Source organism: Lynx rufus, unplaced genomic scaffold (genome assembly GCF_022079265.1).
Source record: "Lynx rufus isolate CCGP_SWC_20201006 ecotype Redwood Valley unplaced genomic scaffold, mLynRuf1.p SCAF_10, whole genome shotgun sequence".
In the NCBI taxonomy this organism is placed as follows: Eukaryota; Metazoa; Chordata; class Mammalia; order Carnivora; family Felidae; genus Lynx; species Lynx rufus.
Window position 1 is genome coordinate 18,400,001 of NW_025814824.1, and position 23,931 is coordinate 18,423,931.

The 23,931-nt window shown below is 42.9% G+C and overlaps 1 protein-coding gene across 1 annotated transcript in view; it reads right to left on the reverse strand.

Moving 5' to 3' along the window:
* LOC124524088 (protein prune homolog 2-like) overlaps nt 1-20,724 on the reverse strand; it is a 50,493-nt gene extending 29,769 nt beyond the window's left edge. The window contains exons 1-2 of the mRNA XM_047096127.1: nt 20,525-20,724; nt 813-864 (exon numbers count right to left, since the gene is read on the reverse strand). Of these exons, the coding sequence (XP_046952083.1) occupies nt 813-864; nt 20,525-20,724 (252 nt within the window). The remainder of the gene's footprint in view (nt 1-812; nt 865-20,524) is intronic.
* Between the last annotated feature and the right edge of the window lie 3,207 nt (nt 20,725-23,931).

Consider the following 23,931-nt stretch of genomic DNA (forward strand, 5'->3'; position numbering starts at 1 on the left):
ATTGGAATAAAACAAATCAGACTCTGGAAAATTAAAAATTCTGTGAAATTGGAAACCGCACCAAGATACTCATAATATACTTTTTTAGGCTTTGAGGTGACGCATTATCACGGGCTGATGAATTTTATGAAATGGCAATTTTAAAACAATTTGTTAAAAGGTGTTTTCCACCTCTGTAGGGAGGTTGTAGACTTTGCACAGAATACAAAGATTCTCACTCAAGGGAGATCATCACTAACTGAGAATGACCTTGCTGTACAAAGTCAGGGCTAACGGGCAAGAACAGAATATAGATGCGACATGTAACACCTCTGTTCCTGAAAATTCCAGCCAATAGGTTCCGAATTGCATGTAATGTTCACACAGGTTATTCTGTACTTACTTCTCTATTCCCAAGGGCAAGACTAACCAACAAGCTGTGATAAAGGAAAACAAGAAATTCTGACCCTTACTTTTGTTAGTTCTCTGAATTCCCATGAAAGTAAACAACTATCATATATTTTTAAAAATCTGGAAACTGTGACCTTATTGAAATGTCTTATGAGGGCGTCGATAAGAAACAACTAGACCCTACCCAACGCACTGTAGGTGACCAGTAAGTATTTGTTGTTTAATGAATCATAATACATTATTCTCGGCAACAATAAACCAGAATGTGAAAATGGAAGTGAATAGGTTCCTCGTTTTTCCCGAAAATGTTTGTCCTTGGAAGTTATATCATAATTCACATATAAAAAGCACAGTCTTCTTTCCCCTCACCTTGTCTAGAAAGTAAGCGTACGTGAAGGCGGAAATGAGAGAATCCAACTCACACGATTTATGTCCAATAACCACATGGACCTTCTCCAAGCGTTTGCTTCGATTCTGAAACACATAGCAAACAAAACATCACAATTTGACGCGCAACAGATCGATACAAAAAGGACAGTTTTCCATCTTTTTTTCAAAGGTAGGCCTTGGCTCACGCACAACTGCAACAATTCCTAAGTTTATGATGAAGTTTTACAGGAGGACATAAGATTGCACAACACGTTTAAAATTCGGAAATGCTTACATTGTAGCGCACGGTTCAGGAACAGAAAATTGTGAGCTCACCACCTCAGGAGCCTCCCCAGGTGACCTCTGCCTCTGGCCTCCATGCGTGAAGGGCAGGGAGAGACCAAAGGAAGAGGCGGACCACTTCAAGTTTGGCAGGCGGTAGTTTAATAAACAAGGAGACTTATTTCCAAGGCTTGTCTTGGGCACCTGCAAGATGGGTAGATCGTCACATCTACCTGCCAGAATTTTAAAAATTTTATAGAGGCCGTAACTGGGCTCAGTCATGTGTGGTCTCAACACCACATTACTCTCTCAAGGCTGCATCCTTGGAGCAGCTCCCATGGTGGGAACGGTGGGCAGAACATACGTTCCAAGGACAGGGGAGAGGGTGAGGAGCCTCCAACAGCCCAGGTGTAGCTCAGGAGTCAGCCAACAGTCACATCCTCTAGAGGACCTCTTCCAACAGAAGTGTGGTTTCATTAACATTATCACAGTCTGGGGCACATGGGTGGCTCAGTCGGATAAGCATCCAACTTCAGCTCAGGTCATGATCTTACGGTTCGTGGGTTCGAGCTCCGCATCAGGCTCTGTGATGACAGCTCAGAGCCTGGAGCCTGCTTCGGATTCTGTGTCTCCCTCTCTCTCTGCGCCTCCCTCCATTCATGCTCTCTCTCTCTCTCTCAAAAATAAACAAACATTAAAAAAATGTAAAAAAAAATTATCACAGTCTAACTTGATATGAATTGTATCTCTGAGTCATAATTTTTTAGTAAAAGATTTTAGTCCAAAGGGAAGTTCCATAGTATAGCGGCCCCCCGTTCATCCGCAAAGGATACATTCCAAGAGCCCCAGTGGGTGCCCAGAACTGCTGATAATACTGAACCCTATATATACTCTGTTTTTTCTTGTACGTACATACCTATGAATAAAGTTTATAAATTAGGCCTAGTAAGAGATTAACAACAACAATAATAAAATAGAACAATTACAGCACTATACTGTACTAAAAGTTGTGTGAATGTGGCCTCTCTCAGAATATCTTCATGTACTGTACTCACCCTTCTTGTGATGGTGTGAGATGATAAAATGCCTACGTGGTGAGAGGAAGGAGGTGAATGACGTAGGCATGTGACATAGGCCACTCTTGACCTTCTGACCACGTGTCAGAGGATCATCTGCTTTTGGCCTGCAGTTGACCGCAGGTAATAGAAATCATGGGACATGAAACCAAGGATAAGGGAGGAGTAGTGGTTCTATGTCATTTCCTTGTATAAGATGTTCTTAATTTGAGAGACAGTGACTTTTTTCATATGTTCTTGGCACGCGATACACAATTCGGTAGTAATTTATTTTCTCAGGCCGCATTTTGGGTGTCAAGAAATGTTCTCTCTACAGCACATTCCATAACTTAGCAAATGAAAGTATAACACTTTTCCTCCCCCCAGGAAAGGAATATGGTTAGTAATATTGCTTTAACAATACAAATCAGTTGCTATTAAAAAATGTATACAGTCACGTCTCTGGAAGAGAAGGCATATTGTTTTCTTTCCTGGTTTAACGTAATAGTTACTTAAAACTCCTTTATGGATGGCTGACCTCCTTGTGAAATACTGGGTTGGAAATGCCAAAGAAATGACTGCTTCTAGAAAATTCTACAACAAAACTGTTCAGTAATGATAACTGTAATCAAAATGAACGTCTTTATAGTATGCCAGAGGTGACACATATGTATGCTTTCCCCACTTTTCACCCTTTGTTTTAGCTTCTCTCCTGAGGACTGACTAGAAAGCCAACTCAAGCGCAATACTGCTCAAAATGGCTAGATAAAAAATTACACTGCTCACGACTATTCCCAGAAAGAGACTTATTCTTTTTTCTACAAAACAAAGAGAAGGCATTATTTGGTAACCTACTAGGTACTTTACAAATGAATCTATGCAATTGTAATTGGTGGCACGGGCCTACTGATGTCAGAGTCAGAAACAAGTTTTTAAACAACCAGCTTGTGGCCCAAGAAACATAATAAACTAAAAATCTCGAAGGAAGTTTTAAAGAGTCTGTCAATACAGAGAATAATAGTGGTATCGATATTGCAGACGAGTCATCTAATATGTAATATTGCTGAATTAAAATAAACGTGTATTTTTTCAAAGATACTGAGATGATGATATTTAATAGAACAACATGACTTGAAAATACAATATAAACTCTCTGATTATAATTACAACACCCCGCCCCACCATCACCACCAACTTTAACCTCCCTTCCGTCGTCTCTCAGCTTCCTTCCCCTAACTTCATAAATTACAAGCTGGCTCACTTGTACCCTTGGGGGATTCTAGTCTAGGCCCAGTTCTCATCTAAAAGCCGGACTGCTTCTCCTGTGCAAGACTGTCAGATGTTCTAGAGGTACCTACAGAAATTTAGGTAAATGGAATTATACTCCATTACAACACAAACAAATGCATTAGGAAATCATATTACTGTAGACAGCCGTTCTTCCGAGAAACTCGAAGGTCTAAGTAGACATTACCTCATTTCTCCTCTCAGATCTTGTAAGGCAGACAGTAAGAAGATTAACAATACTTTTTATAGGTCAGTGGAGTCCGTGATGGGGCCAGGATCGTTCCCAAACCCCATGGCCCAGTACAGGGAGCCCTCTGCTCTGCCCTGCACCAACCACCCCACAATGCCATAATGACTTCACCTACAAAATGAGTGAACATGCATTCTAAATATGCATTCTAAATATAGCAAGGTTTCAGACATTTATAGCACCACACCAAATGACCCCAAAGCTGACCTACCTGCCTTCTTGTCTAGGTTCGGTAATTCCTAGGTACAGCTCTTTGTTCAACACTCAACTTGCATGCAAGACATGGAGGAACCAAGAAGATTTGTGTGTCAGTTTATTTCTAAGACCAAGCCAATTACTACTTAAAAAGGAAAAACTAAAAGAAACTAAATAAGATTGTGAACCCAAAGCACGTTGGACCAATTCTCACAACTCAGGAATCTTTGAAGATTATTATTTATTCGTTCTTGTCCGTTTCAAGGGGAAAAAAAGTACACGTCATCTTACAGGTCAGACTATAGAAGGTCCCGGGACAGAATCTTCAGGGTTCTTTTCGATGCCACATGCCTCTCTTTTCATGCTCTCCTGTTTCTTGTCTGACCTGCCTTCTTCTCTCACACTAACCTCCTTCATACTCATGGCCTCTTTGAGTGCCATTTGCTTATGTCTGCTATCTGCGGTCAATGCCCCAGGTCCCAGCTTCCAACACTATCCTCCCCCCGACCCCACCCACTTCCATCAAAATGTGCCAACCTGGTGCCCATGCTATCAGGGACCAATCTGCTTCTCCACAAGCAACTCCATTCTTCCACTTAAAAAAATTTTTTTTAACGTTTATGTATTTTTGAGAAGAGAGAGACAGAGCATGAGCAGGGGAGGAGAGAGAAAGAGGGAGACATGGAATCTGAAACAGACTCCAGGCTCCGAGCTGTCAGCACAGAGCCTGACGCGGGGCTCGAACTCACAGACCGCGAGATCGTGACCTGAGCCGAAGTCGGACGCTTAACCGACCGAGCCACCCAGGCACCCCTCCATTCTTTCATTTTAAAGAGACTTTCTAGGGATTATGCCATCGTCCAAAAAGATGACCAGAAATTTCAAGTTGGCTGAAAAAGTTGGAGCAGACAAAAGCAACGTCACAATCAGAGGTAACTTTGGTGCCTGCCAACGAGCCTTAGGAGTGAGAGGCTCAACCTCAAAAAATCTCAGATGTTCCTAAGTGCATGAATCCTATCAAAAACCACTAAGATGTAATTGAAGTGTAGCGAAAATTAGAGATTAGAGCAACCATGTTCAGAAAGACCTCTGCCTGCTTAGAGGAATAAAACATAAGATTAGTTATGTGAACTCAATCAGAAGGTGAGCTCAAGAAACATGTAGGATTTGGCTGCTCAAATTGGGGGTCAAGAACCAGAGAAAACAGGCTCCACTTTCAAGCTTCCCAGCACAAATGACCTTGGCAGTGTGAACAGAGCAAGCATAGGGGTCAAGTCCCGGCAGAAAAGACTGGGGATTGATTTCAGGTGTCCGAGGACGGTAACAGGGGTCCTTATGAGGCCTATTCTGGTCTATTCTGTGACAAAGGCCCCATCTACAGGGGCAGCAGGTTCAGGGAACTGACTTGATCACAGTGATACTCTCTGTACACGTACCTCTCAGAGCAGGTCTGTGGACCTTTTCCTATTTCACATCTCCACATATTCATAGACTCACAGATGTCCAATCTTAATATCTACGTCCCTTGATGCAGTTCGAATTAGCAGCTGAATTATTTACAAGCAGATAAATTATGCCCAAATAAAAGTGATAATTTTATCAATTAAATTAATTATTGTCATTCAAGTAATAAAAATCTATTTGTGCAATACAGCAGTAAACCAAACGGACGACAATCCCAGCTCTCATGGCACCTGCGTTAGTTGCAAGGAGATACGATGAATCAGATAATTAGACAATAATTTGAGGAATAGGGTAACTGAGATGAGGCTCATTTGAAAAGGTGACATTTGAGAAAGACCTGAAGCCAAGAAGTGGGACCTAAGGATATCTTAGGCCAGGAGAATAGCAAGGGCAAAGGCCCTGAGGTCAGAGGATATCCAACATGTTCAACAAATATTTACTGCCTAGTGCATACATTTTCTAAATGTGACTTTGTAAACTCCTAGCCAGGAGTGAATAGATCTGGCAAGTAAATACCCACTCCCTAGTATTGACACAAGTTCACCAAGCATTAAAGAATCTCAGGAGACAAAAGAGTCATCGCTAATGCCTATACCCAATATGGCGTTAGCCCAACACAGAATGGAATCCTGATTATGCGTAGAAATAGATACTATACTGCTTTGTCATCTACACTTCCAAATAGATGGGCAAGATCTTTCCTTCATCAACATATAAAAGAAAATATATTGAACGTGCCAGTATTTGAGATCACAATTTTGATATGCTTTCAAAGTGCAATCCTATACAACACTAAAATGAGCCTTCTTAATGAAGTTTACTTATCTCTTTTTCAAAGCCAGCAAAATGCCCAAGCATTAAGACTCAACTGACCATTAAAGGGAATTGCACTTGTCAGGCAAAAAAGCACTTTTCCAACACACCCACAGAAAACAGAATCAATCAGAAAGAAGGCTTCTAGGGCCCTGATGGAAACCTAGTCCCTCCATTAGCTTGGGTTTTTTTTATAGACATATTATTTATTGCCTAATTGGCTAACATACAGGGTATACAGTGTGCTCTTGGATTTGGGGATAGATTCCCGTGGTTCATCGCTTACATACAACACCCAGTGCTCATCCCAATAAGTGCCCTCCTCAATGCCCGTCACCCATTTTCCCCTCTCCCCCCACCACCTCCCTGCCATCAACCCTCAGTTTGTTCTCTGTATTTAAGAGTCTCTTAAATACAGAGGCACCCCGGTGCCCCTCCAACCCACGTTTCTTAAAAAGCCTATGAAAATGTTTTCAAAAATAATTAACTGAAATGCATTGTGCTTTCCCTCTCTCCACCCCTCTCCCATCAACCCTCAGTTTGTTCTCTGTATTTAAGAGTCTCTTATCCTCCATTAGTTTTCTAAGAGCCATATCCGCTGAGAAACGAAGCTGCTCCCACTGATGACCGGACACATCTAAAGTCCCATTATTAACATTTAGTCAACAAGCCTTGCAACACAGTTATGATTTCTCAGACCCATCCTCCTCGACCCACTTTTCTTAAAAATCCTATGCAAATGTTTTCAAAAGTAATTAACTGAAATGCATTGTGTTTTGAAAACATTGTAGACAAACCCCACAGAAGTTGGGAGAGCGTCTTTCCTATCACACGGAAGCAACAAACATTTCTAAGGCCCTCATCCTTAACCAACAAATGAAAAAGCAAGACGACAAGAAGTTCTCGATTTATCGAGTGTTATCTCCAAAGAAACCCAGGCAAAGAAAACAGTTGGCAGTTGAGCTGGTGTTTCCTTAATTACTAATAATTCCAAGTCAATGAGGGGTCACCCTTCCTGGAGGCTGCCTGTGGGTGGCCCAGAAAAGGGCCCTGGTTCCTCCCTAGGAGACTCCACATGCCTGGGGCTGCCATGATTCTAAGTGAGAGGACTCAGAGGGTGAGTGGAAGAAAGACTGACATGCTGCTCGTCACCCCAAAGGTCCCCAACTCCACATAAGTCACAATCATCAGGAAAGCCAGGTAGGAGGGGATACAAAAGGGACCACGGCCAAGTGAGCAACAAAGACACAGGGGATCCCCAGAGTAACCTGGTCCTCCAAAGGCCCCAGATCAGCTCTGCCAGAGATAGACAAGTCTCGTCCCTTGTTCATTGGGTAAACAAAGGAGATGCTTTTGCTACTGGCCCTGGGTTTAAGATAACGTCTATGACTCCTCACCTTCTGAATGTCTCATAGTCTTATCATTACCCGGATAAAGTTTGCAAGTCAAAGGGAGAGGATGCTGGAGGGAATAAAGGACGTGGCATCCACTAGCAGTCCAAAAACAAAAACAAAAATGCTTATCACTCTGTGCGTGTCCCTAGATCACCGGGATTTTTCCTGCTGATTGAAACCTTTGTATTTTATTTTCTATCTTTGCTTATGTTTCTGGTTAAGAAAAAAAAAATACATGAAATTATAAAAAGGCAGACACAATGAAAATTAATAAACCGAAGATAACTACTGTTAAAAGTTCAATAGTTATTGATTATTCACATTTTTAACTTGTATATATATTAACACATGTACTTTACAAAAGTAAAGTACATTCTATTCCCACTCTATATTAGATGCTTCCTTTTGAATCCACTTAGTATGCTATGGACCTTGCTCAAAGATCGAAACTGTAGATCTTTATTCTGTTTAGCTCAAGGATTGCAACTGTATGAACACATATGTGTGTATAAAATTTCTGGAATCAGCATAAGTGCCTTTTGAAAAAGAATCTCCATGATATCGGCAAATAGGATACTCTATTCCACTGGCCATCTACTCTAGTTTCATTCTAATGGCTATAATTAATTTCTTCCAAGAGCTGTACCTCAGGTCATGTCTCAAAGCAAAAACATTTACCAGAATCTGCAAATTCGAGACACAGACATTTTATATTCAATTTTCTCATAAGTGTCCTAATTTACTTGGTGACGTACTAGATGAATATAAACCAAGGAATTAGGAAGACGCAAAAAGCTTTCAATGATAAGACTCAAATTATTTGAGGTAATTTGTCTCACTTACTGATAAAACTGAAACCTAATCAATTCAGATAAGTATATATTGCCTATAACCTCTCCCCTCACTGTTTTCCCAACAGACCCCAATCATTTTTTCCCCTCAGGATTCTCTTTGCTAAGCTGGAGAATACTCTCTCTTAATATCTCTCATTTGGGGAAAAATAGGGGCTGGGAGTCACGCTGAGCAGATTCAGCTATAAATAGCTCAGATCCTATGCACCTGCACCTCCTGCTATATGGTCAAATGCAGAGGCCATTGTAGATAGGCAGTGGGAGACCCAGAAGCTAAACCCAAGCATTGCCTGAGGCCCTTCTTTCTTGGGTGGGTCATGTGGGTCCCCGGTTCCCCTTGGGGTCAGGCTCCTTTTACTGGGGCTTTGGACACATTCTCAACTGAATCCATTCTTCCTCAACCTGTTTGTTGCCCACCTTGAACATAGAATGTTCTCGAAAGGAGCGACCTCATATATATGGTTCATATACTTCTTCTGGGTCATAATAGTAATGGGAGACAGAATTGTTATTTACTTACAGCATTTCATTTTTTATATTTTCATTCAAGATTCTCTTTCTGACAACGTCCTCCGGGGACAGTTTTGGGGGCGGCCCCATTATTTTTCTTCCACAGCTTCAACCATAAAAGGTCAAGGATGATCCACCCCCCCACCCCCCGCCCCAACACACAAGTTCTTACCTTTCCCGAAGAGCCCCTATAGCAATTGCTCCACACAGACTGTCTACAGATTATTATTTTCCAGCCATTTTACTTTGGGGAGAAATGTGTCCAAACATTTACTACAAACTGGATGGGACCGCTCTTCCATTTCCCATTTCGGTGCCGCTTCCTTCTAGTTTAAATAGATGTCTTGGGCCAGAGGTTTGCCCTCCGTGCTTTTACACGTCTCTGCAGCGCTCAGCCTGCCCCTTTCCAGACTCAAGAGCTGTAGTCATTTTTGCCTCGCCTCACATGAGCAGCATCCGGGTCTATGACCCTTCCCTTTGCCTCCTCTGACCTCTGCTGTCTGTGCCCCATTGGTGGGCTTAGACCGCACGGTACACTGAATTGTGTATCCCCCAAATTCCAATTTCCAAGCCTGAACCCTCAATGTGATGGTACTTGGGGATGGAGCTTTTGGGAAACAATTAGGTTTAAATGAAGTCATGAGAGTGGGGCCCTCCAGATGAGAGCTCTCATTCTCTCCCAGCTCTCCCTCTCACTTTCTGTCTCTCTCTGTACCTCTCTGTCTCTCTGCCTCTGTCTCTCTGTCTCTCTCTCTCTCTGTCTCTCCATCTCTCTCTCTCTTGAGATGATCAGGAGAAGAAGGCCCTCACAAGAACTCAACCATGCTGGCACCCTGATCTTGGACTTCCAGCCTCCCGAGCTGTAAGAAATAAATTTCTGTTGTTTAAGGCACCCGGTCTGTGGTGTTTTGTTACGGCAGCCCAAGCAGACTCGGACAGACCTCCAGGCTGGAGTCATTCCAAAATTCAAAACCACCAAGCAGATACCTGAACTTTAGGGAAAGCTTCGACGAGCTTCTTTTACAAAATGGTTGCTGTCAAAGCACTATCAGAGTTTTAAAGACCAAATGAAAAAGAACACCCCTGGAGTGCCCGCGTGGCTCAGTTGATTAAGTGTCCGACTCTTGATTTCAGCTCAGGTCAGGATATCGTGGTTCGTGGGATCAAGCCCTACATCGGGCTCCACACTGGCAGCACAGAGCCTGCTTGGGAATCTCTCTCTCCTTCTCTCTCTGACCCCCCCACCCCCCATGCACGCACACACACACACACACACACACACACACACACACACTCTCTCTCTCTCTCTCTCTCTCTCTCTCTCTCTCTCAAAATAAATAAATAAACTTAAAAAATATGTATTTTTTAAAGTGTAAAAAAAAAGAAAAAGAAAAAGAACACCCCTGCTACACATGTATAGAAACTACACCCATGTCACCAAAGGTTAACTTATTCTGTCAAATTTACAGTTAATTCATACTCTCATAGTAATATTAATTACTGTATAAAATATTTTTTTAATGTTTATTTATTTTTGAGAGACAAAGACACAGAGGTGAGCAGGCGAGAGGCAGAGAAAGGGAGAGACCCAGAATCCGAAGCAGGCTCCAGGCTCTGAGCTGTCAGCACAGAGCCCAATGGGGGGCTCTAAGTCACAAACCATGAGATCATGACCTGAGCCGAAGTCAGACGCTTAATTGACTGAGCCGCCCAGGCTCCCCGAAAATATACTCTCTATAAAACATTTGGAAAATATAGAGACACAAAGAAATAAACCCTTAAGACCCAAAGTAATTACTATGAACATTTAGTGAACCCCTTCCAACCTTTCTCTATATTTTTATGAGTGCTCTCTTCTGTAGTACTGTGATCATATTACACATAATATTTTGTACACTCCTTTTTTTAAGTGTTAGTTTTAAGAAAGAGAGAGAGAGAGTGAGCAGGAGAGAGGCAAACAGAGTGGGAGACAGAGGGTCCAAAGCTGTCAGCACAAAGCTCAACTCTGGGCTTCAACTCACGAAACATGAGACCATGACATGAACCAAAGTTGGACATGTAACCCACTTAGCCACCCAGTGCCCCTAACCTCTCTCTCTTTTTTTTTTTTTTAACAACATTTAGGTTATTCTTCTAAAATTCTGAAATATAAATGTTGTGATGGCCAGGGAGAATATGTGTTTGCTTTTGTAACACCAGTTGCCAACCTATTGCTTTTGCATACAGTGGTGCTCAATAACTACTGAAAAAATAAATGAATGAATGAATGATGGCATTTAGTGGATAGACTATTCTTTAATAAGGATAATTATATTTAGTCAATCCCCTACTGTTGCAGAATTAAGTTATTTTAATTTTTTACAATATAAATAAGAATTCAGGGAATATTTGTAAGCTATTTTTGTGCTCATCCTGTTATTTCTTCAGGATAAACTCCTGAATTTTACACTTCTGGGTCAACGAATATAAGTGTGTGTGTGTGTGTGTGTTTTCACTATTGAAAGAGAGAGAGAGAGAGAGCGCGTGCGTGCACGTACACACACTCACCAGCGGGGGAGGAGCAACGAGAGAGAGGGAGACAGAATCTGGAGCAGGCTCCAAGCTTCCAGCGCAGAGTCAAACGCCGGGATTGAACCCACAAACCGTGAGATCATGACGTGAGCCGAAGTTGGACGCTCAACGGACGAGCCACCCAGGCGCCCGCGAATGTAAGTGTTTCGATGCTTACCAGAAGGGTTGTAGAAATTTATATAGACACACCTGATTTTTAAACCTGCAACTCTGTATTTAAGCATTTTAATAATAATAATAACTCTGTATTTAAGCATAAGTTAATTTGCACTTAAGATTTTGAGTGTTTCACATCAATTTTTTTATATGGACACTAAATATTATTGTCTTCATGTGAACTTTCCCTCTGCATATCTTTGAGGATGTTTATCCTACTCTCATTGACAAACAAACTATTAAAATATTATTAACATATTCAACTCTGGCAGCATCCATAAGATATTATTTTGTCCTGTGGTTTGGGGCATCTATAGAGCAATAAATTGCATTAAGGATGCAATAAGCATGCATTATTTAATGTGGCATCATCATTTCAAGCGCTAAAGAGCAATGATACAGTCGGTACCATATTTTCCTCAAAAAAAGGAAAATGTGTTTTCTGAAAATGTTGTAATAACACAGGTCAGACCCTGTCTTGCTCTCTTAGCTCTTAGCTGGAGTGCATTTACTCTTCTGTTTTGTAATAAGCCTCAGGTAAAAATGCTAATGCAACTTAAATTTGAATCTAAAGTGTTGAATGTGTCAAGAGTTAGTGTATTTAAAAGCAGTGAAATTTTGGTAGGAAAAAGGCACCAAAGAAAACAATAAGACAAAGTAGATCCTGAAAGTTCTCATCCCAGGAAACACATTTACAAATATTGAAACTAACAATGTTATATGTCAATTATATCTCAATAATATATGTAACATATAACTCAGCTGGCTCAATTTTGTATTTAAAAAGGAATAATAAATGATACATAATAGATCAGGAGATATTTACATAATATTTTTAAATTCTTGGCATTAAAAGGGCAGTGTAGGGGCGCCTGGGTGGCGCAGTCGGTTAAGCGTCCGACTTCAGCCAGGTCACGATCTCGCGGTCCGTGAGTTCGAGCCCCGCGTCAGGCTCTGGGCTGATGGCTCAGAGCCTGGAGCCTGTTTCCGATTCTGTGTCTCCCTCTCTCTCTGCCCCTCCCCCGTTCATGCTCTGTCTCTCTCTGTCCCAAAAATAAATAAACGTTGAAAAAAAAAAAATTAAAAAAAAAAAAAAAGGGCAGTGTTTCTAACCATACAAAGAGTTCCCACACATTGATTTAGAAAAAAGACAAACCAATGGAATAATCAGTAAAAGATATAAATGGACAATTTTTTTTAAATGTTTATTTATTTTTGAGAGAGAGAGAGAGAGAGCACAAGCACGAGCAGGGGAGGGGCAGAGAGAGAAGGAAAGAGAATCTCAAGCAGGCTCCACGCTGTCAGCACAGAGCCTAATGCGAGGCTTGAACTCACAAACTGTGAGATCATGACCTGAGCGGAAATCAAAAGTCAGACACCTAATGGACTGAGTCACCAGGGCGCCACTAGAGGGCAATTAACTGAAGAAGAAGAACATACGAAAAGAAAGTCAATCTCATCAGTAGTCATGAAAATGGAAATCGGACCCACAAGAAAATGGCATTTTTTGATTATCAGATTGGCAAAAATTAAGAGTGTTAACATCCATGGTCAGTTAGACTGTAGGCAGTAGTAAGGAATACTACAACCAATGAGGGAAAAATTTGACAGTATCTATTAAAAAGCAGAGTGTTCAAACTTTCTTTTCAAATATTTATTTATTTTGAGATATATATATATGTATATGTATATGTATACACACACACACACACACACACACACACATACACACACACATATATATATGGGGGGGAGAGAGAGAGAGAGAGAGAGAGAGAGGGAGAATCCCAAGCAGGCTCTGTGCTGACCTGGGACTTAATTCCATGAACCGAGAGATCATGACCTGAGCCAAAATCAAGAGCCAGACACCCAAATGACTGAGCCACCCAGGTTCCCCCAGAATGTTCAAACTTTTTGACCCAACTATTTATTCCTTTTCTAGGAATCTATTCTATAAAAACAAAATCACCCATAAATATGGGTATTTTAAATCCCTTATTAGTATTTAAAATCTGCTGCTAAATATAGCTATTTAATAAAACCCCAAAGAATGTTTGCTGAAACAATATTTGTAATGGAGAAAAAGGAAACAAAACGAGAAGCAACCTCAATGTATAACAATCAAAGAATCGTTGGAGAGATTACGGAATATCCATAAAATAGAATCTAAGCAGCTGCCGCCAAACAAATGAGTTAGAGCAATACCTAATGACCTAGAAAGATGCATTCTAATATTCTTCCTGTGTCATCACATGGCTGCTTCTTCCTGCCTGGATCCCGCCTCTCAGAAGAAAAGCGGGCTGTGGTTTCCACTCGGGTGACATTGCCGTCCCGGTGACTGCACTAGTAAAGATCGCTTACTAGGACATTGCTGTCATGTAAATTTCTGAGCCCCACCCCTGATATTTAGATTCATAGGTTTGCACAGAGTCTAAGAATGCTGTGACTCAGGTCTGAAAGAAGACTCGTGATTAGCTCCCACGGGCCATCGAGTCTCTGTCAACTACAGAATATACCTGCATTTGGTTCCCGAAAGGGATTGCTCGAGTTGCTCCAAATCAAGTACAATTTCAGACAGAATCGCTGGTCTTACGTTATTAAGATTTACTTAAGTTTCAAGGTAGGAGAGGCGTTAGGATTCACCCAGCTGAAACCCATCAACGGCTTCCAAAGTGAGGCAGTAGACCTCCGAGCAAGGCAAGAAACCACACAAATCCCTATTTATCTCATCCTTTTAAACTTTGATTTTTTTTTTAATATGTTTCACCCTGTGCCTTACATGGAAGTAGAGGAATACATGAGTAGAAGCAGAAGTAAATACATGTTTTGAGAGAATGTCCTCGAAAAGCTTGTATTAATGCCATCGTAGAACAACAACAAAATGTTAGGGGCCATTTTTCATGGACGGGACAACTAAGAACTGAAAGATAAACAGCAGAAGTGAGTAACAATGGCATGTCCCAGCTGAAGGCTACCGTGCCACCTCTTTGGCCCAATGTTCCGCCTCCTCTGTGAAGCATGGAGAGACAAACATCAACCACACAAATGAAACTGAACAGTCACTCCATTCATTGGTTAGTGTGTGCACACTTCACTTCCTCATGCATGTAGGGGTCAGCTATTCAATATCAGAGACCCAGTTTCACCAGACTGATGGTTCCTGGAGAGCCCTGGACACATCTTGGACTTCACCTCCTCCAGAGCTCCTAACGCAGTGCTCTGAACACACCAGATGCCCCAAACACGCTTGTTAGTGAAAACGACCATATTGGAGGGAACAGTTGGACAGAGGATTGTTTTCCATTTTTACATCATTTGTTACGTTCTTATGAAATAACGGAACTAAGAGTAGCACTTTGTTAATAGCCCAAAAGTTACAATTTATATTACAGGCTGCAGGTAATTGCTCTCTCTCTAAATCTTAACAGACTCTCATTTGATGGCGGGATCTCTCTCCGGTTAACTCTCTCTCTCTCTCTCTCTCTCTCCCCCCCCCCCCAACACACACACGCATGCACACACCAAAGCATTATACCTACTTCATGGCATGAAATGCCCTTTAAAATGATTTTATAGGGGCGCCTGGGTGGCTCCGTCGGTTAAGCGGCCGACTTCGGCTCAGGTCAGGATCTCGTGGTTCATGGGTTCGAGCCCCGCATCAGGTTCTGTGCTGACAGCTCAGAGCCTGGAGCCTGCTTCACATTCTGTGCCTCCCTCTCTCTCTGCCCCTCCCCCGCTCGCGCTCTGCTTCTCTCTCTCTCTCTCAAAAACAAACGTTAAAAAAATTTTTTTTAAATAATGAAATGATTTTATAAAGGATTTCATGAGTACTATGTCATCATATATTTTCCCTTTTCCTCCCAAGACTTAGAACGCTTGACTTGTGAATCCATTCCACGTTCTAATTTACCCATATTGTGAAGACAAACTGTTGTAATAATTTTGTTTTTATTTTTTTTTTAATTTTTTTTTCAACGTTTTTTATTTATTTTTGGGACAGAGAGAGACAGAGCATGAACGGGGGAGGGGCAGAGAGAGAGGGAGACACAGAATCGGAAACAGGCTCCAGGCTCTGAGCCATCAGCCCAGAGCCTGACGCGGGGCTCGAACTCCCGGACCGCGAGATCGTGACCTGGCTGAAGTCGGACGCTTAACCGACTGCGCCACCCAGGCGCCCCAATAATTTTGTTTTTAAAAGTCTCCAGCGTGTGAACAGCGTATCATAGAACTCTAGATCAAAATATGATTGCTAGAAGTACACGTATATCCAGCAGTGCCGATCCCGGGCCCTATCTATGAAAGGTGGCGAAAGAGCCCCAAGTTGTGATTTCAACCACGATTCTCTAGATCACGCAGACCGGCTTCCTTGTTTTCCACTTTCCCCACCTATGTAAAGAAGAAATGTACTCTGGACACGAAGGTGGATGTAAATGCAGGAGGGTCTTCACAAACTGGCTCTTATCAAAATATCATGGGAAAGCTTAGGATGACTCTTAGGACATATATGACGTGCCCTAAATGTTTCTGTATAACTTCTGTGGTACCTTAATCAAGAACAGACGGGAAAAGATCCAAAATAGCCAAAGCGTCTAATGCCCTTTGAACATCTTCAATTTACTTGTCTTTTCTATCTTTCCATTTTCAAGGCCTTCTACTACGAATATAGAACCTTCTGGAAAATAAGGTGTTCATCTTTGTGCAGACAAAAGCTGTTGGGCTGCTCAGTAAATGTCCCCACATACCCTCAGGTATGTTCCAGTGTATTATTGTTACCAGCAACCTCTTGAATGAGGTGCTTCCAGAATAAAGGCAATGACATTACCATTGATATTTCTGTAGGATTTGGGGAAGAGTCCCCCTTCCCCCAGTAGCTGAACCCAGAGCATCAGCATGAACTAAGGGAAATCTATGAGATGGGAGCGCACCCCTATGGGTCACTCACGCAACCCCACGGGAGCAACTCACAGCAGCAGCCCTGGGACGAGGGACCTCTGCTCAGGAACCAGCAACACCCAACCTACTGAGCTTTGAAACACATCAGCAATCGGGAAAAGAAAAAAGAAAAAGAATAGAAAGCTGTGCTTATGGGGGCACCTGGGTGGCTCAGTCGGTTGAGCGTCCAACTTCGGCTCAGGTCATGATCTTGTGCTCTGTGGGTTCGAGCCCCGTATCGGGCTCCGTGCTGACAGCTCAGAGCCTGGAGCCTGCTTTGGATTCTGTGTCTCCCTCTCTCTCTGCCCCTCCCCTCCTCGCGCCTCTGTCTCTCTTTCTCTCAAAAGTAAATAAACATGAAAAAAAATTTTTTTAAAAAAAGAAAGCTGTGCTTATGTTACCACTTCTCAAATTTTCTCTGAAGATTAACATTCTAATAATTAAATTAGAGTCCTAATTTTTTGTTGCTGTATTCCACTTCTCTAAAGTTATTATAAGTTGTAGAAATTTACTATTTTCCTTTTTATTGGAATATTTCTGATTCGTAAACATTTTTAAAGTTCTATTTTTTATTTTTGAGAGAGACAGAGAGAATGCAAACAGGGGAGGGACAGAAAGAGAGGGAGACCGGAGATCTGTGCTGACATCAGAGAGCCCAACACAGGGCTCGAACTCACAAACTGAGTGATCATGACCTGAGCTGAAGTCGGATGCTTAACCGACTGAGCCACCCAGGCGCCCCTGATCCATGAATATTTTAAGTATTCTCTATCCAGTCTTTCCTTATGGAAAGAGAAAACAAGGCTTCTGCCGCTCCACAACAAGATCCTAGAACTTTTTTTTGAGTGTGGTCTCTCAGACGGGTTCTCCTAACACGTTGCCCCTTCTGAAGGCAGCCGCTGTGTGGCACAGTCTACTCCAGATACTTTAATTAATTTCTTTCCCTTCTCAGACGGGAAGGGCTGGAGCTAATTAGTCAGGTTTTCTACCCCCATGAAGAAGTCAACATGTGCTCAGAAGACTTTTCCCAGAAGCCTCGCTTTTCCGCAGTCAGCTTTCTCTTGTCATAAGGAAGATCTATTGCTTTAATACTCACGCGTGTAAACGTCTCTATTTGGAGTGGACGTCAGGCAGGTGACACCACACACCTGGCATGTCTGAGACCCGCTCAGACATGACAGTAATGAACAGATAAGCGGCTGGAAGCAGGCGGGAGGAGAAGATACGTTTCCAGCAAGAGGCCGTTATGCGGGTTCACAGGGAAATGTACAAGGGATGTGCAATTACCGCACTTCGCGAAGATGACAGTTTTTAATGATGCCATTATGTCTTACACTGTGTGTTTTTCAGTGACAGAGGCACCCTCACCTTCCAGGTGACCTCTTCTTCTCTCTCTCACTCTCTCAAAATATTTTGCAACACGGGAAAGCCTTTTCAAGCTGAGCAGCATCTGGCACACCGTAGTGAGGCATTCGATAAGGTTTATTACAATAGACGGCTTGTAGGGGCGCCTGGGTGGCACAGTCGGTTAAGCGTCCGACTTCAGCCAGGTCACGATCTTGCGGTCCGTGAGTTCGAGCCCCGCGTCAGGCTCTGGGCTGATGGCTCAGAGCCTGGAGCCTGTTTCCCATTCTGTGTCTCCCTCTCTCTCTGCCCCTCCCCCGTTCATGCTCTGTCTCTCTCTGTCCCAAAAATACATAAACGTTGAAAAAAAAAAAATAGACGGCTTGTAGCAGAAAGCAGGGCAATGCGCTATAGACACAGATGAAGACAGATACGGAAATGTGTGCACATAGGAGTTCTATATTATTCCACTGATATTTTTAAAGCATGAGCATGCTAGCACTAACTGGGTACCACACCCTGATAAGAACGAGCTTTCCCAATGGAAAGTTTCAAGTCTTTAAGCATCAGCTCCTCCTAACCTTGGGATAATCTGGTTTTATGGTTTTAGGGAGTAAATAACCTATTTTTCCTTTGTCCAGACACTGTCCCTTTGTCCGCTCTCTTCTGTCAAGAGAATCGTCCGGAGTCTCCACACATAGAACCTCAATACAGAAAGTTTCCAATATACCAACTTGAATTTTACTTCTAGTCGTGTTATGGGGCATCTGCTGAACAGATATGGAAGAAACCTTTAATATGAAATATTTGAACAAACCTTTCTACTTTGATGTTTTAAATAAATCAGCCACATAAAAAAAGAAAAGAAAAAAGAAAGCTGTCATATCAGGGAAAGGTTTTGTTATTTTCGTTTTTAAATAGGGGCATATTGGACTGCCAATAAAAAAAAATGTACATCTAAAGATTGGCAAACGAGAAAGTTTTAAACATATTGTGGAGACATTAACAATACCTAGTAAAAAGGCATCAGACTTCCAAAATCTTTCACCGGAATAAAGAGCTGGAAAATGGTTGACATCAGCTTAAAAATTTTATTCATCTTGTAACATAAATCTGTGTTCATTTAGGACTCGTGGCTATGTCCAATGATGAACTACATAGAACTCTTACAGACTCAAATTTTGTTACCATCTTATTTTCTGCGTGATTTCTTTAGCAGACGTCTAAAATTCCGGGATGCCTGGGTGGCTCAGTCGGTTATGCATCTGACTCTCGATTTTGGCTCAGGTCATGATCTCTAGGTTTGCTGAGTTTGAGCCCCGCGGGGGGTTCTGCGCTGACGGCCCAGAGCCTGCCTGCGATTCCCTCTCTCCCTCTCTCTCTGGCCTTCCCCCACTCACACTTTATCTCTTGCTCTCAAAATAAATAAATAAACTTTTTTAAAAAGTCTAAAAATGCCAACAACCAGAATACTGCATCTTAATTTCTTAATCCCATGGTGTCTGCTCTGAAAATCCCAAATATTTGAAACTCCTTAGGAACCTAACACTTGTACCCTTATGGCTAATGCAAACCCCCTGTTCAAAGTGGATGTGAAGCCTTTGGAGGTGCTGATGTAGAAACAAATAGACTTATTAAAAATACTTCTCAATTGCTCACCAAACAACAATTGGAGCAGTGAATCTAAATTTTTTTAATGTTTATTTATTATTGAGAGAGATTATTATTATTATTGACAGAGAGACAGAGCATGAGCAGGGGAGAGAGGAGGAGACACAGAATCCGAAGCCGGCTCCAGGCTCCGAGCTGTCAGCACAGAGCCCGCCGTGGGGCTCGAACTCATGAACTGCAAGATCATGACCTGAGCCGAAGTCGGACGCTCAACCCACTGAGCCACCCAGGTGCCCCTGGAGCAGTGAATCTACAGTTCTTTAGCAAAATTGAGACCCAGTTGAGACCCTAGGCCATTAAGACCCAAAAGAGTAACAGCCTCTTAGTAGTGATCTCGAATTGATTAAGAAAGTATCGTTTCTCTTCACAAATAATCAAAGTCCTGCCCTGTGCTCTCCTAGCAAGTTCTTTGCAGTTCTTGGTTTACTTGCCTCTGTTGCAGATGCCTGTAGCAATTAACAGCTCTCAGGTCACATGAAATATTAATTTTCATCAAAAGAAAAATAGAAAAAGACATCTCAACATTGTGTGTGTGTGTGTGTGTGTGTGTCTGATGAAAAGTGACTTTTTAATTCACTCACATCTTGAGATTTTCAGAGTCTCAGGGCGGAAAGGAGGGAGAAGACGCGAAAAGAAAATCCTTGCGGGTTACGCTTCTGGCTGCGGTGTAGAAGGCTGCTGGTGGTAAATCAAATGTGGGTGGGAGCAAGAGAAAACAAAGAGACAAAATGGAAGCTCCGGTTGGGGCGGTCATCCTCTCCTCCCACTTGCTTAGTTGGCAAATCCAAGTGGAGAGGGAAACCCAAGGGGCCACAGACAATCAATAACAGTAACAGCAGAGAATACCTCACTGTGTCACAACTCCAGGGGCGCCATTCAAACTCCAAAGGGCGTGCTCCAGGGAGTGTCATTCGCAAGCATATAAAATGAACAACCACAACCACAGAGCCCCTACCGCAGATTATGCGGTTTCTCGGGTCCTGGCATCACTTTGCTAAACTCTCAGAATCCCAGACAGGAGATCTTTGATCATCTCCACGCGACAGATACGAAGACCGGTCCACAGAGCCTGCCCCAGGTAACTGTCCCAGGGCCGGGATCCTCAAGGTCTGTGCATCTGACCACATCCCTGTCCTGTGGACTGACGGCAGCGTGGGGTGTTTCTGGCAATCCTCTCTTTCCACAGCCATGCCCAGTCCTACCTCGCTCCACCTCCTGGGCCATTTCACACATGCTTTAAAGATCACCATGGTCAACTCAATTATCTTGGGGCAAATGGGCCAAGATGGATTACTATAGTAACTTGAAAACATTTTGCTAAAGAAATGCCAACGTACGGGTGCCTGGATGGCTCAGTCGGTTCAGCATCTGACTCCTGGCTTCGGCTCAGGTCGTGATCTTACAGTTTGGGAGTTCAAGCCCCAAGTCAGGTTCTACGCTGATAGCTCCGAGCCTGCTCGGGATTTCTCTCCCCTGTCTCTCTGCCCTTCCCTGGCTTGTTTCCTCTCTCTTTCTCTCTCAAAAAAGAAATAAACATTAAAAAAATTTTTTTAAAGTGAAAATAGTAAGCATTTATACGGACGAGCAGAGACAACTGCATGTCTAGAAGGCTGCCGTGGTTCCGTCCCATCCGTCAACAGTGGACACACCATAACTTGCCGACTGGAAGGTCATCCTGGAGGACTGTCTCCTCACTTCCAGCAACCCCACTGGGAATAAAGCATCAACCAGCTCAGCGCCAAGGCCTCCTCAGGGGCACATTCCAAACCCTCCCTCAGCCAGCCCGCCCTGAGCTTCTCAGCTCCTTGCCCTTCCAGCAGCTTTTAGAAAAGTATCTCTTTCCAGGGACTGGAAGAAGGAGACAGAGCACTGAGGTACAAAAACCAGTCCATTTTCATTTCTACTTCACCCTGCTACAAGAAGTGTGATTACTTGTATGTTACAGGTCACTGAAAACCCGCATGTGATCACAGGGGACAGGCGCCATTAACTGCCCTGAAGTGTCAGGGAGCGTCTCAGAGGAGGTGGCTTTTGTCTTTCTTCTAGGAAAGACAGGTTGAGAAGTAGCAAGTTCTTCTCATGCTTCTCATTAAGTTAAAACCCACCGAATGCCATATTTATGAAAACACACACAGCCCACACAGATGTGCACACATTCACCCACCAACTCCTTGCTGGTAAGAGACGCGCGCTGAAGAATTTATAGGTATGTGGCACAATGTCTCTGTGATTTGCTTTAAAATACCCCCGGAAATAAAAATCTGCGTGGAAGACGTGGAAACAGATGAAACCGATTGGCAACATGTTGATGATTCTTGACATTAAGTGTCATGGGTTGGGCTGTGTTCCCACCCCCCCCCCCAGAATTAGTATGTTGGGTTTCTAACCCTCAGTGCCTCAGAGTGTGATCTTATTTGGAAACGGGGTGGTTGAAGAGGTAATTAGATAAGTTGGGATGTGGTCATTAGATGGGCACTAATCCAATATGACTGTGTCCTTATGGAAAGGAGAAATTTGGACAGAGAGCCACGTACAGAGGGGAGACAACGTGAAGACACGGGGGAGACATCGACAAGCCAAAGATCATCTGAGACCACCAGCCGTCGGGAGTGAGGCTGGGAACAGATCCTTCGCTAAGAGCCTTCGGAGAGAGCATAGCCCTGTCGCCTCCAGAACTGTGGGATGCTAAATTTCTGTTGCTTAAGCCATAGTTTTCAGTACTCTGTCTGGGCCGCCCGGGAAACTAACACACTAAGTCATGGGTCCACTGAGGGTTCGTTATGCAATGCTTTCCATTTTTGTATATGTTTGAAATTTTCCATACTAAAATGGTTAAAAAGAAAAGAAAAGAAACAGCAGCCTAGTACACAGTCTCAGAAGTATTAATAATTCAGCTGCCCTCTGCCACAGCACTCCCTGAGGAAACCACCCAAGCACTAAAGTGGCTCTAATATCCGAAAATACAGCTGGTCCCCTCTTCAGTCCGGGAGTCTAATTTCACAGCTGTAATCCCTTTTCAAGGAATCGCTGGTAAATCTCCCAAATCAGGCGCCAGAGAGCTCTGTTGTGCCCCCTGGCTCTTTCGGGCTCCACACAGCACATCCTACTCCGAAGCATAATTGCAGGCAGCCTCGCAGAGACTTTGCACAGGGCACACGAGGCAGAGGAGGGAGAAAGCATCTTGCAGCACAACCCCGCGGTGAAAGCCTTTGTGCATTCGCTTTCTGCCCCAATGCCAGCAGGCTGCCAGATAGCCTGTACTGATGGCATCTGACACTCAGCGTAGACGGGTTAAGAAGAAGTACATACACCACAAAGTGCGTTAAATAACCTCATAATCACACTTGAAGGCTGCATGAACCCGGGCCGCCACAAGTACTAAAACACACGATAACAAAAGCAGTCAGCATTTTCCATACCATATGCTTGTAAATGTTATTCTGCAGGGAACCAATTAAAACTATGAAATACTTAGAACACAGACATATGGAACAGAACAAGGCAACTTATCTTGTCACCGCGGTGCTTGCTCAGTACATCTATTAGGGAGATGTGATACCGAAGGATTAGTACACATTAAATGCTATCTTAATTATGAATATCAGAGGCAACACCATCGCTTCAAGATTCTGCTGCGGTCACTGGCATTATTTACAGTTTTCAACGGAAGGAGAGCTTACTACCTCCAGAGCCACATTGAATACGATTCGCATTAAACCTCAAAAATAAAATCGCCACAGCCGATCGTCAGTCAAGCCAGGTCTTGATTGCCTCACCTGTTACGCTGGGTAAATTACAAAACTAACATTCCCCGAAATTCACAGGATGCTTAGTAAAACCATTTAAAAAGTGCACGCAAAAGCACACTGGGAAGTATAATGTTTTGAACCGGTGCTGAGTATTTTGTTGTTGTTGTTGCTGCTGCTGATGGAGAGAAGATATGCAGATAATAGAAAAAAAGCAATTACCAAGAGTGGCTCTGATGGCCATTAAGTTAAACATTTAGAGAGAGCTTTATTAAGTTGTGCTGACATTAAAAAGAAATGAAAACTATTTTTAAAACGTAAGTGACACTCGTAGGTCCATCTCATCGCTAAGAGACAGTTGGCCATTCCCATCTCATCACTGGAGCTTTATGGGGCATCACTGCTCAATTTAGAATTCCCGGTCAAGGGAGCTGGACAGGTAAATTCTAATGATGGTTCAAACAGGAATAATGCTAGAACGGCAGGTGCAAGCAATCCCTCAGATACAGAGCACACGAGAAATATAAAAGAGATTAAGGCAAAGAGGAGAAAGAGCTTGTAGCTAAAGGAGTGTGTAAACCATCCCAAGATGGGATCAAAACCAGGGGGCCCGGGACAGGAGCCCAGTACTGCAGTGTCCGGGGATCACAT